This window comes from Aphidius gifuensis, linkage group LG2 (assembly GCF_014905175.1).
Source record: "Aphidius gifuensis isolate YNYX2018 linkage group LG2, ASM1490517v1, whole genome shotgun sequence".
In the NCBI taxonomy this organism is placed as follows: domain Eukaryota; kingdom Metazoa; phylum Arthropoda; class Insecta; order Hymenoptera; family Braconidae; genus Aphidius; species Aphidius gifuensis.
Window position 1 is genome coordinate 5,195,064 of NC_057789.1, and position 13,104 is coordinate 5,208,167.

At 25.0% G+C, this 13,104-nt stretch overlaps 4 protein-coding genes across 5 annotated transcripts; 2 read left to right on the forward strand and 2 right to left on the reverse strand.

Annotated features, from left to right (window-relative positions):
• Positions 1–172: 172 nt before the first annotated feature.
• LOC122848568 (carbonic anhydrase 2-like) lies at positions 173–1,489 on the reverse strand. The gene is made up of 5 exons (XM_044146737.1): positions 1,325–1,489; positions 934–1,261; positions 748–853; positions 421–648; positions 173–346 (listed from the first exon to the last, which is right to left on the reverse strand). The coding sequence occupies exons 1-5, from the start codon at positions 1,410–1,412 to the stop codon at positions 173–175; spliced, it is 924 nt and encodes a 307-aa protein (XP_044002672.1). The 5' UTR covers positions 1,413–1,489.
• Positions 1,490–1,984: 495 nt separating this feature from the next.
• Positions 1,985–7,432, forward strand: LOC122848569 (serine/threonine-protein kinase 11-interacting protein). Of its 2 annotated transcripts, XM_044146738.1 has the most exons (8): positions 1,985–2,291; positions 2,398–4,703; positions 5,085–5,144; positions 5,352–5,487; positions 5,631–5,755; positions 5,831–5,977; positions 6,044–6,234; positions 6,308–7,226. In XM_044146738.1, the coding sequence occupies exons 2-8, from the start codon at positions 2,435–2,437 to the stop codon at positions 7,115–7,117; spliced, it is 3,738 nt and encodes a 1,245-aa protein (XP_044002673.1). In that variant the 5' UTR covers positions 1,985–2,291; positions 2,398–2,434; the 3' UTR covers positions 7,118–7,226. The 2 variants fall into 2 exon arrangements, with proteins under 2 accessions (XP_044002673.1, XP_044002674.1); XM_044146739.1 differs by lacking the exon at positions 5,085–5,144 and having other exon boundaries at positions 6,308–7,432.
• A 191-nt stretch (positions 7,433–7,623) lies between these two features.
• LOC122848570 (egalitarian protein homolog) lies at positions 7,624–11,057 on the forward strand. The gene is made up of 4 exons (XM_044146740.1): positions 7,624–7,918; positions 8,030–9,472; positions 9,566–9,891; positions 9,963–11,057. Exons 2-4 carry the CDS (start codon positions 8,063–8,065, stop codon positions 10,693–10,695), a joined length of 2,469 nt encoding a protein of 822 aa, XP_044002675.1. The 5' UTR covers positions 7,624–7,918; positions 8,030–8,062; the 3' UTR covers positions 10,696–11,057.
• LOC122848571 (hydroxysteroid dehydrogenase-like protein 2) lies at positions 10,686–13,052 on the reverse strand. The gene is made up of 3 exons (XM_044146741.1): positions 12,862–13,052; positions 11,711–12,687; positions 10,686–11,644 (listed from the first exon to the last, which is right to left on the reverse strand). Exons 1-3 carry the CDS (start codon positions 12,876–12,878, stop codon positions 11,403–11,405), a joined length of 1,236 nt encoding a protein of 411 aa, XP_044002676.1. The 5' UTR covers positions 12,879–13,052; the 3' UTR covers positions 10,686–11,402.
• Positions 13,053–13,104: the final 52 nt, after the last annotated feature.

Sequence of the window (13,104 nt, forward strand, 5' to 3'; positions counted from 1 at the left end):
AGTATTAAAATAAATTAAAAATAATAATTAATCGTTTATTCAGTTTAGACAATTATGAAACAAAAAAAAAAATCAGCAACAACATAATAAAAGATTTTCTATTTATGAAAAAAATTAAAATCTAAATTTAATTTAATTTAAAATATGTATAATAAATTAATGAATTTTTTCTTCATTGCCAATACCAATCGAGACTTGTTACATTAACGTCAAATTGATTATAATAACTCGAATAATTTTGAATTAATTTTCGTAAATAAACTTTTCGTTTTCCAAGTTTTTGAAGTTTTCGATAATTATCAGCAAGAATATCTTCACCATTTGATAAAATTCTAAATTGATTCATCTGAAAAAATTCATCAGAAAAACAAATGTATAATTAATTTAATATTTAATTGTGATTATTAAAAAATGACAAACTTGTCTAAAAGATATTGGAACTGGTGTTGAAAATATTATCCAAGTAACAGCTTCACTACATGGAGGTGTTGTTAATGATCCACGATATGTATAAAAAGTGTCAATGTCATTGGGTAACAATGAGCTCAATGTTATTGAAGTATTCAAACTAATTTGATTATCAATCCAACGTATTGATGGTAAATTTTGTGACAATGGTTTTAAATTTTCATTATCATTATCCTGTAACTAAATAAATTTTCTTTTTTCATAATGCCATTTAATTATAAAATAATCATTTAATAATTTAGTATTATTTAATTAAAAAAAAAATATAATTAATTTTACTTGAAAAAATATTCCAAGAACAGCTAGGCCATCGACATTGACCATTGCATTTTCCATTTTAGGATATGCCATGTTTCGGTGAATAATATGCATTTCCATTGGATATCTATGAGTGCATATAATTATTTAATTACTAAAATTATTTAAAATATAATTTAAAGAATTGTAAAAAATTTAATAACATGCCTTACTCCATTTAGACTGTGCTCTGATCCTCGATCATTTTTTCGTCCCCAATGAAAATGAAGTCCTTCTAATTCATACTCCTGATTAATATTTAATAACCCACCAAATATAAAAGGTGATCTTTTATTTTTTATCTTATTCTTTTCAAAATTTAATGATACAGAATGACCATTATTTTTTAATGACAATGGTTGAAATAAAAAATCATGATAGCCATTCATTTCAAGTGCTGGCAATGGTAATCGCACTGATTTTTTTGTTGATAAAGCTATTGGTGATTGTAAATTACCATCACATTTTTTAAATTCTTGAGACCACATATGTTGTTCTACAAAAAAAAATTTAAATAATATTTTTTAAATTTAAATTAATAAATGAATTATTAACTTACGACGTTTTGAATATCCAAATGAAGAAACCGATACAGTTCTTACAAATAATAAAGAAAAAATTAAAAAATAATTTTCTTTTTTTATCATTCTGTATATTTATCAAAATAAAATTTAGTTAATTATTATTTTATTGAAACGTTTCATTTAGTAGTCCATGATATACTAAAAATTTTGCAATATATATTTTTTAGATATATATCTAATGAAAATTCATTGATCCTTTGCAGGTGCTAAATAATCGCATTGAAATTTTTTTTTAAACTTAACGCTCTGATAAATATTAAGATCAATAATAAATTAGAGTCTTTGAATTATTAAAGTCCTTGGTATATCTATTTTTAAGTTTCATTGTCTTGATAAATATATTTATTTTTTTTGATATTCATTGAATTTTAAAACAGCTGTTTTTTTCTTTTATCAAAAAATACACTTGTCGATTAAATATGACAATTAAAACAATTATAAAATTTTTAAATGTAAAATATTATTGAGCATAAATTGAAAGACTATATAGAAAAATTAATTCATTAAATTAAAAATTAGAATATTCTTTAATTACGAAAAGCACAAAAAAAAATTAAATTATATTAAAAATTCAAATATTCAATTGGTAACGCAGTTTTCTATATTATCGAATAAAAAAAAAAAAGTTTATGAGCAAACTTCAGTGCTGTTGAGTCATGTCAAAGTTGATCATTGTGATGATTCTTGATTGATAACAAATAACAATTTTATACAATTGAATAAACGTGTTAAACATTTGGATTAAACAAACAAAGAAAAAAGTTTTAATAATAAATATATTTAAACAATGTTAAAGGATTAATCATCTTGATATTTATCATGATGACAGTTCATCATTGTAATCTTACATAATGACAGCTACAATATTTGTCAACATTCCAATATTGTGACAGAAAAATAAAAACATATATTGTGCTAAACTATTAAATATTTCAACTACGCGTAAGTTTTATTATTTTTTATTTATTTAAATATAAATCTGCATTCTTATTTTTTTTTTATGAAAAATAAATTTATTAATAACTAAAAAATTATGTTATTTGTCTAGATTTTTATTGTGGTAATAAGGATAAATTAATTTAACAATGTCATCATCTAAATTTGGCATGCCAAGTATGCAAGAAATTCTTGAGTTAGCAAAATTACTCAGAAAAAATGGTGATAAAGTATTAAATGGTACATGTAAACTTTCTTTATCATCAAAACTTTTGCACAATTTAAATTATGCATTTACATTTATAATTGATGATTCAAAAGATTTTGAAAGTTCATTTCAAGTATGTAATAGTTCAGAAATTGAAATATTTAGAGATTTAAAATTTTTACATGATTTTGTACAAAAAACAATATGGTTAAAAATAACTCATACACAAAATGAACAAAAAAAAATCATTGACATAACAAAATTTCGTCATTTACGTTATTTAGAATTACAAAAAATATGTATTGATTTGGTGAATGGTATACAAGGTGTTAGAGGACAATTAGAAAGTATAACATGTACTGGTGCTGGTGGTGTTGGTACTATTGGAAGATTACTTGTAGCATGTGGTGGTGATGCTGGTGTTGGTTTTGTATGGGCATCATTAAATCGTTTAGTATTACCATACAATGGTCTTGGAAGACTTGATAAATCACTTGAGCTAGCACCTTGGTTACAAATCCTCGATCTTAGTCATAATTATTTAACTGTTGCTGGTGAACTTAATTGTTTACCAAGTTTAAAATTTGCTAATCTTGGATATAATAAACTTGAAGTTGTTCCTGTTTTTAATAAAGCTGCATATCGTACTTTACGTGTACTAGTATTGAAAAATAATTTTATAGATAATTTAAATGGTCTTGAAGGTTTAGATTGTCTAGCTGAATTGGATCTATCTTATAATTGTTTGTCTGAACATTCAGTACTTTGGCCAATTGAAGCAATGTCTTCATTACAATGGATATCACTTGAAGGTAATCCTTTGTCATATCATCAACGTCATAGAATTTTAACAATGAAATATTTGCATGCATCACTAGCTGAAAGTAAATTTATTCTTGATCAATCACCATTATCTAAATCAGAAAAATTACTTGTTTCTGAAAATCGTTTATATACAATAAGATCAGCAGCTTCACCTTGTCGTGATAATTTATCAACAACACCACTATCAACATCAATGATATCTGACACTACAACTGCATCAATTGAAACACCAGTTTCAATAAGCTCAATGACAACTGATGTTGTTATAAATAATACATCAAAAACGATGATGAAAATTAAAAAAAAAAGAAATTTACAAGAAGCAATTATTGCTGATGATGATGAATGTGATGATAAAACAATAGATACAAGTATATTATCAGCATCATATTCAGATCCATCAACTGATCATTTAGAAACTAAAAAAAAAATGTTAGCATTAAGAGAAAAATTTGGTAATGATAATTGGTTGAGTAGTCATGCTGGTTCATTTGTACAAGATATTATGGGTATTGAAAGAACAACTGGAGTAGTTCTTAGCTCAACACCGTCAATGGAAGCATCATCATTTATTCAAGCTGATCGTATTAATATTAATAATGAAACTGAACATTGGAATTCACCAGGTGCTAGTAGTGAATATGCTGAAAAAAAGATAGATGATGAAAAAACCATTAATGAAAATACTGATCAATTGATTAATCAAATTGAAGAGAACAGTACAATATTAGAAGAAGATACAAATCAACAAATTAAAAGTAATATAGAAACTTGCTATGATTCAGAAGATGAAGAAGGAGAATTATATTTAGTACAAAAAATAAAAAATAATGATGAAGAAGAAATGGAAGAAATTTTTTTAATAATATCACAAGATCTTATTAAAGAAAGAGATTCAATAACAAGAAAAATTAAATATCGTTGGTCAACAGATAGTGTGTTGTCTTGTGTCATGGGTCGTGGTGAAAAAACAACAATTGATTTAATATTTGATACAGCAAGAAGAGACAGACAAAATCGAACATATTTTGTTGAACCAGAAGATGCTATTAAAATTGTTAAAACAATAAGTGATTGGTCAGAAAAACGACCAATTTTACTTAAAGTATTTAAATGTATGAAATGTTCAACACATTTTTCACAGGATCCAGATTATTTTTCTACTGCTACTCCATCAACAATATCACAAATAAAACCACCAACTTGTCCATCATGTGATAGTAATTTAGTCATTCAAACAGATGAATTACTTACACCTAAAAAAGATGCTAAAAATTCAATTGAAAATAATTCAAGCCCATGTAAGACTGATATTTCAAATGATAATAATGAAGATAATCAAATAGACACAAATCTTCAACGTTCTGCATCCTACTCGAGTATTGGTGAGATTTTGAAAATTGAAAAACAAAAAAAAAAATTAAATTTAATATCATTAGTTGATTTTTAATTTCAATTTTATTTAAATAATTAATTTATCTATTGATTTTGCTTTTTTTTTTTAAATTTATTATTATCAAAAAAAAAAAAAAGAAATAATAATTTTCATTGAATTTTTTTTCTATTAAATTATTGCTCGAAAAGTGATTGCACGAATTTTTGAAATTTCTGTCTCTTGAATTAATAAGTAATAATTTTTTCAGGTAACATTTAAGTTTTTTTTTTTTTTTAAAAAAAGTGTGTGATTTTATTTAAAATGGTATTTTAGTTGTTTTTAAAAATTTGTTTTGATTGATACTTATATAACATACTAATCCCCGGTGCAGGTGGAAAAGAGGGTGGAGCATTATCCGTCACCATTTCTCTGGTGAACTCTGACTCTCGACGTAAGCTTTCAGCTAATTAATTTCACTATATTACAGCATTTACACAAAAAAAAAAAAAAATTGATAATTCACTCTACTATAAATTCTTAATTATTCCACAATCTGTCCCAATTTATTTTCCATTCATTACACTCTACACTTCAATCATTTGTTCATTTAAAATAATTATATTTATATTTCGATTGACACATTAAATTTAAATTTAAGGCTCAGCAACGAGTTTAGAAGAATCAAGAGAATCAACACCATCAGCTAATACACTGCCAAGAAAATGTGATAGTGACATTGAAATATTGAGTAATCCAAGTCAAAGTAGCATTGAAGTACTTGATGATGGTACAAAGTGAGTATTTAATAAATAATAATTAATTATCATTTTTAATTCGCCTAAATCATTTTTATATCATGTATATTAACAGTATTTATACAATGCAAAAATTAAACAGAAGGAAAGAGTCTCTGATAAGTTTTTAAATATTGCTACAGATCAACATCAACACCAAGTAGAAAAAGATCATCTGAAGAGCGTAGAATTGCTGTTGCTCCAAGTCTCTTGACCATTCCAGATGTAGCTCCTGTTATGCCAGGATTAACTGAAAGTAGCTCTTCAGGTATACATAATTTTCATATAAATAAAATAAATAAAATAAATAATTTTTACTAATGATAGCTCAATTGTTTTTTAGGTTCTTTAACAGATAGTGTTTGTACTGCTTATGAAAATAAAAATATTAAAAATTCTGATAAAATTGTTGGTGAACAAAATATAAAAAATGAAGCTGAAAAAGATAGCTCTTATACTCCTGTTGCAAATATAACATCAATGCTTGGTGGTAAGAAATTAAAAATTAAATACTGAAGAAAAATAAAAATAATTAAATACTTTTTTTGTTATTTAGGTTTACTTGAAAGTATGAAAATTGGTACTACCAAAGGTTCACCAATAAAACTTGATAATTCAACAGAATTATTTATCAGTGACATTGAATATTCATACACTGATTTTTGTAGTGTAGATCATAGAATTAAATTACATCTTATATTGAATGTTTTTGAACAAGAAAATGAAGAACTTGTTTTATTTTTGAGGGTAAAAATATTTATATTATATATTTTTTTTTAAATAATATTTTATATTTAATATCGAAATATTTAATTTACAGTCGGAAATATTAATGCAAAATCAGACAAGAACTTTTCCAGGCTGTATTGTTTTGTCAACACTTAAAATGTATGTATTAAAAATAATTGGTCAAGAAGGTGATGATCCACAAAATTGGCTACAAAAAGAAATAAGTTGGACAACTGATAGACTTCGTACATTTGCACCATTACCATTTAAACAAGGTGTACTTATTGAGCTTCAACAACCAAATAAAATTGCTGATGAATCATCAAATTTAACATTGATGTGTATTTTACAAGATTTTCAAAGAACATCAAATGTATTATTTTATTTGACTGACTTATCATTGCCAAATAGTTGTGAAGTTGAATTTTCAATACCTGAACAATGCACAACATCAATTCACAATTTAATGTCATTGTCAGCTTATCATCGTAATGGTGATGCTGTTAGAATTCTTGCATTATTTTCAAGTGCAACATTAAAGCTAGAGGATAATGAAAAAAAACTTAATATTGGTGGACTTGTCATAACAACATCATCATTAATATTAACTGAAGATAAAATTCATTGGTTACTACCTGAATCAAATGAAACACCTATTAAATTTACTGAACAAGCAATTTCTAATTTAATTGAAGTTATATTTGACGAGTCATCATTGGGCTTAAGCTTTCTTGATGAAGTTGCTGGCATTGAGGAATTATGGACACTTAAATTTGTATCAACTGGTGCTGCTGAAGCTGTTGTTAATGCTATTCAGCCACCTTGGGAAGAATTATTTTCTGTACCACTTCAAATAACAACTAAAACACAAATTATACCCAGTACTGACCAAAAATCATAGTGTCTTTATTAAATTAATTTTACAATTTAGATAATTAAAATTTAAAATTTGTTATGTCAAAGTTTGATGAAGTGTAAATTTTATGCCTCTCAAAATTAAATAATAATAATAATAATAAATTATTAATGTTATTTGAAATGAAAAATTTAAATTTTTATATATAAAATATTTTTTGCTTTGCTATTTGTTTATTTTACTGTGAAATAATTATTTAATTTAAAAATACAGTCAAAATACTTGCCGACTAAAAAACTGTGATATTTAAAATATATATTAACAAAATAAATAATAAATAAATATGTATATGAAAGTTAATTATTGATTTTTGTTAATTGGATAATTTTAATTCATTTATTAGTTATCTAATATAGAAAATAAAAAAAAAAATGTATTTTAAACACACAAACCGAGGCTGTATGACGTCACGTGTCTCTCCCACACAGAGACCGAGACAAGCCGAGTCAGTTAAAATTTTCAATAATGATAATGACAATAAAAACCTCATATATATAGATATACTAACTTGGCAGGTGAATTGTTAAATTGGTAAAATTATTTGGAATGTCGTGTGTGGCTCTGTGTGTGATGTGGTGCTCCAAGAAAATTTTTATTTAATAAGTATTAACATGTGAAAAAATAAAAATAAAAAGCCAGCCCACTTATCACTAGCCAACATATTAAAATACAAATTAATAATTATTTATAATACATTCTATATATAAATAATAATTAATACATATTGAAGAAGAAACGTGACCCAAAAAATTTAAATAAAAAAAAAATTCCTAAATAATTATTAAGGTAAGCTATATAATTTGCATACAAAAGTGTTCTATAATAATAATAATCAGCCATTTTTTATTGTAATATATTTGTCAATATTAATTTGTAATAATTAATTAATTTTATTAGCAATAAAATAAAAGCCATAACCTCGAGTAAAAGATGGATAGTTCGGAGTACGAGTTGGTGAGAAATTTAACTCTGCTATTTTTTTTTGAACGTTTGATGGACAAAGGTGGTCCACGTACATTACATGATTTAAGTTGTCAATTTGGAGCAAAAGGATTTACCAAGGAAATGCGACAAATTGCTGGTGGATCACAAAGTGGATTGAGAAAATTTTTGTCACAATATCCATCATTATTTGTTGTTGATGGTGATGTTGTATCTGTAAATACATATCAGGCAGTGGTTGAGCCTGACACTGGTGCAACAATTCAAAATACACGTGATTATGCTAGAGAAGCTGTTGAATATTTTACAAATAAATTAATACAATATGGTGCTGGTGCTGAGGTACCAATTAAAAGTTTACTTGGTCATCGTTCACAAGCATCACCAGAAGTTAGACATTTATCTGGTCAACATTATCGTGAATTTCGTGATTTTTTAAGTAAATATGTTGATGATTTTATTGTTACTGAAGAAAATGTTAAATTAAAAAAATTTGAAAATATGGAAGGTGTACCATTTCATGAACTAGAACCAGAAATTCCTGTTGATCAGGAAATAACAACAAAATTAATTGATTTTTTATTTTCAAATATTGATAAAAATGGTACAACAACAGTTGATCAATTATTAAATTTAGTATCAAAACATCCAGAATCAAATCAATGGTCATCATTTTTTACAACATCACAAGATTTATCAACATTTTTAAAAATGTTTACAGATACATTTAATGTACAAAAAAATATTGTAACTGTAAATATTAAGCCAAAATTATCAACAATTAAAAAACCAGAAATAAAAGAAAAACAAAATAATGACATTGATAAAACTGATGGTGTTGGCGTTGGTGGTGGAGGAGGTAGTAATTTTAGTAGAAATTCATCACCATCAATTAATCAAAATAATAATAATCAATCAAATTATAATTCACTTGATAATCAAACATCAATTAGTAATGATAATTTTAATGATGATTATCAATCATCATTTGAACACAATTCATCACCACCAGTTAGTTTACAACAACAATCATTAAAACAAAGAATTAATTCACTTGTTATGAAAACAATTGCTGATAATACTGAAAAAGATATGAATATACATGCACCACAAATTGGTGATTGGAAATTAAAAATATTACAACAAACAAAAGTCATTGTACATTTAAAACAATCATTACAAATTATTGATGATATTATGAATTCATCAAGACTAAGTTATGATGGTAAAATTATTGTATCACTTGATTGTGAAGGTATTAATGTTGGAACTAAAGGACAATTGACACTTGTACAAATTGGCACATTAGCTGGAGTTATTTATATTTTTGATATATTTACAACACCAAGTTTAATTGGAGGATTAAAAAAGCTATTAGAAAGTCCAGATGTTGTTAAGGTGATTATAAAACTATAACATATAGGTATTTAATAAAAATTATAAATATAATTTAATAATTTATTCGGTTGGCATGTTTTTTTTTTCTCTCAGGTTATTCATGATTGTAGAAATGACAGTGTCAATTTGTATAATCAATTGGGAATTATGTTGACAAATGTGTTTGATACTCAAGCAGCACATGCTGTTATTCAATATCAAGATACTGGTCGACCAGTTTACAAAGTTAAAAATGTCAATTTAAATACACTGTGTGAAATATATGGTGTACAAGGTAATCTTTTAAAAGAACAACTTAAATTTATTTATCGTCGTGATCAAAAATATTGGGCACGTAGACCATTGTCAAGGGATATGCTTATATATGCCAGCAGTGATGTTGTAGGACTTGTACCACAAATTTATACTTGCATGTCAAGGTAAATAATAATATTAATTTATAATAAATATATGATTATTTAATTTTTAATTTATTTATTTGAATTTACAGATTAATAAAACCAGACATGTGGTTATTATTTAAAGAATTATGCAGTGAACAAGTTGACATGCACATAAATCCAGATAGAGTTAAAGCAGCTAAAAAAGAAAGAAAAATTGAAACAGAAATATGTGATTTGAGAAAACGAATGGAAGAAACATCTGGTAAAAATATTGTATTAACTAATAGAGAAATTCGTTTACTACGTCATTTATCATTAACTGAAGATGAAAAAGAAAAATTAAAAGGTTGTCATAAGGTTGCTAAAAAACTTGAAAAATTAGAAAATTTAAATCATGATAAAAATGAAAGTACAGATGATGATGATGATGATTGTGATGATGATGATGATAAAAATGAATATCCAAGTTTAGATAGTATGACATCAAGTGATTCAACTAAAATTGAATCACCATCATTAACTGAATCAATGAAAATGTTAAATGATTTTTTGTCTGATCATCAAATTGATGGATTTGAAAGAATGGATAAACTTGATGCCATTTTATCAACAGTTGTGCCTAATGAAAAAAATAATTCATTTATAAATGATGATCATTCACAATTAAATAAATGTTCAATGTGCCTTGGTGATTTATCAAATACACCAGTTAAACAACGAATAAAAACTACTGAGACTGCCAGTCAGACAATGAGTACAGGTGATATTGTTATAACTCGAGTTTTTTTCATTGAAGATGAAAAAGAAAGGACTAAATTATTAAGTTCACCAAAAAAATAATTATAAAAACATTTTTTTTTTTTTTTTTTTCTTACAAATTTCTTTTACTCTTTTTTTTTTTTTTTTAATTTGTAAATGATTTTAACCGAATTTAAAAAAAATAATCCAATGACATAAATGATTTTTTTTTAAATATAATTAAAAATTAAAATCATAGTCACGTCAAATTTTTAAACATATACATTAGGGAAAAAAAAAAAAAAAAAACAATCATGATATTATTAATAATGAAAGTCAGTATTTTTTTTTTTTTTTAAACTGACATGGAGGAATCATACATGAGATATTATTGTATTTAAATGCAATAAAATTGCAATATCTATTTTTTGTAGAAAAAAGAAAACAAAAAAAAAAAAAAATAATTAAATTTTTAACTGTTGGTTTTTTATACAACAATTATAATCAAAAATATTATACTCTGATTTTTAACTAATGGCAATAGGTATACGATTAACTGGCTTCCATAATTTTTTTTTGTTTAATTTATACATAAACTTATATACTAAGAAAAAAAAAAAATGTCATAATACAAATAATAGGTTTTTTTCCCATAAAAAATATAGATATATATATATATTTCCCATTAACAATTATTATTATAAAACTATAAAATATTGTAGATGAATTTGCAGTTGAATAAACGCTCAATAAATTGTTATAAAATGATAATCAAAAAACAAAAAATTATGTTAAAAAATAACAATTAATTACAATTTTGATTTTAAACTACTCATAAGTTTTTCAAGTTTCATTGCAGTTTGTAAATTACCATCAATTTTTAATTTACCCATCATAAATGCTGTTGATGGTTTTAATTTACCAGTAAACATTCCAAAGAAATTTTTTGAATCCATTGTCAATGTAGCATCAGGTGATTGACTTGGTTGTCCTTTGCCAAATGAACCATTTCCATTTTTTAAATCAATAAACCAAGTACCAGATTCATCACCTTGTAAATTAATAATATTCATTTAGTTAATTGTATTTTATTTATTATAAACAAATGACAACTTACCAGTTAAATTAAATTGATAAACAGCTGCTGTTTTTTTGACAAGTTCAGGTGATATATTTGCTTTAATTGCTTTAAAAATATTTTCAATATCTGATTTAGAATCAGTAGATGATTTCTTGTCATCTTTTAATTGAATAAGTTGTTCTGAATCCTCAACATCAAGGAAAAAATCAAGCATTAAATCATTAACTTTTTCAGGATTACAAGCATATGGAATAAAATCAGTTATTCCTTCTTCCTTAAGTATTTCTTCATCAATGAAAAATTTACCAGTTACTTTTTTACTGTCTTTACAAATCAAAGCATAAACAGCATCAGACACTATATCTGGTTTTCTACTAACATCAGCACTATCTGGACCACTTAACATTTCAATAGCAGCAGTATGAATTGCTGTTTTTGGCCATACAGCATTAACAGCAATACCATCATCTTTAAATTCTTCAGACATACCCAATACACACATTGACATACCATATTTAGCCATTGTATATGCAACATGATTTTTAAACCACATTGGATTTAAATTAAGTGGTGGACTTATATTAACAATATGTGGATTAATACTTTTTTGTAAAAATGGTAAACATGCTTTTGATACTAAAAATGTACCTCTTGCATTGACACCATTCATTAAATCATATCTTTTCATATCAGTTTTTAATGTTGGTGTTAATGATATTGCACTTGCATTATTTATTAATATATCAATTCCACCAAATTTTTTAACAGCTTGATTAACAGCTGCATTAACTTGTCCTTCATCACGTACATCAACAGTACATGGTAATGCTTTACCACCAATATCTTCAATTTCTTTTGCTGCTGTAAATATTGTACCTGGTAATTTTGGATGTGGTTCTGTTGTTTTTGCACATATTACAATATTAGCACCATCTTTTGCTGCTTTTAATGCAATACTTTTGCCAATTCCTCGTGATGCCCCAGTTATAAATATTGTTTTACCAGCAAGTTTTCTAAAAATAATTATCAAATTATTTCAAGTTTAATTGTACTTTGGACTTTTATTTATCACATTGAATAATTCATCAAAATTTATCTTTAAAATCTTTGTACTACATTTGATTTTATATATTTTTCAACTCAACAAATGCAACAAATATTAGAAATTTAATTGACAATTTACTTACCCTGTATTTTTCAACATGATTTTTATTTTTTATTAAAAAAATATAATTTAAAATTACAATTATTTAAAAATTCTCAATGACAGAGCAATTTAAGGCACACACAGCACTTTTACAGCCTACAATGATGATAAAAAATATTGTAATATATAAAAAATTCACTGCTAATATACTTATATAAAAAAAAAAAAACAATTATAATAATAAATAAATAAATTGAGTAATAAAAAAAAAACAAATTAAAAA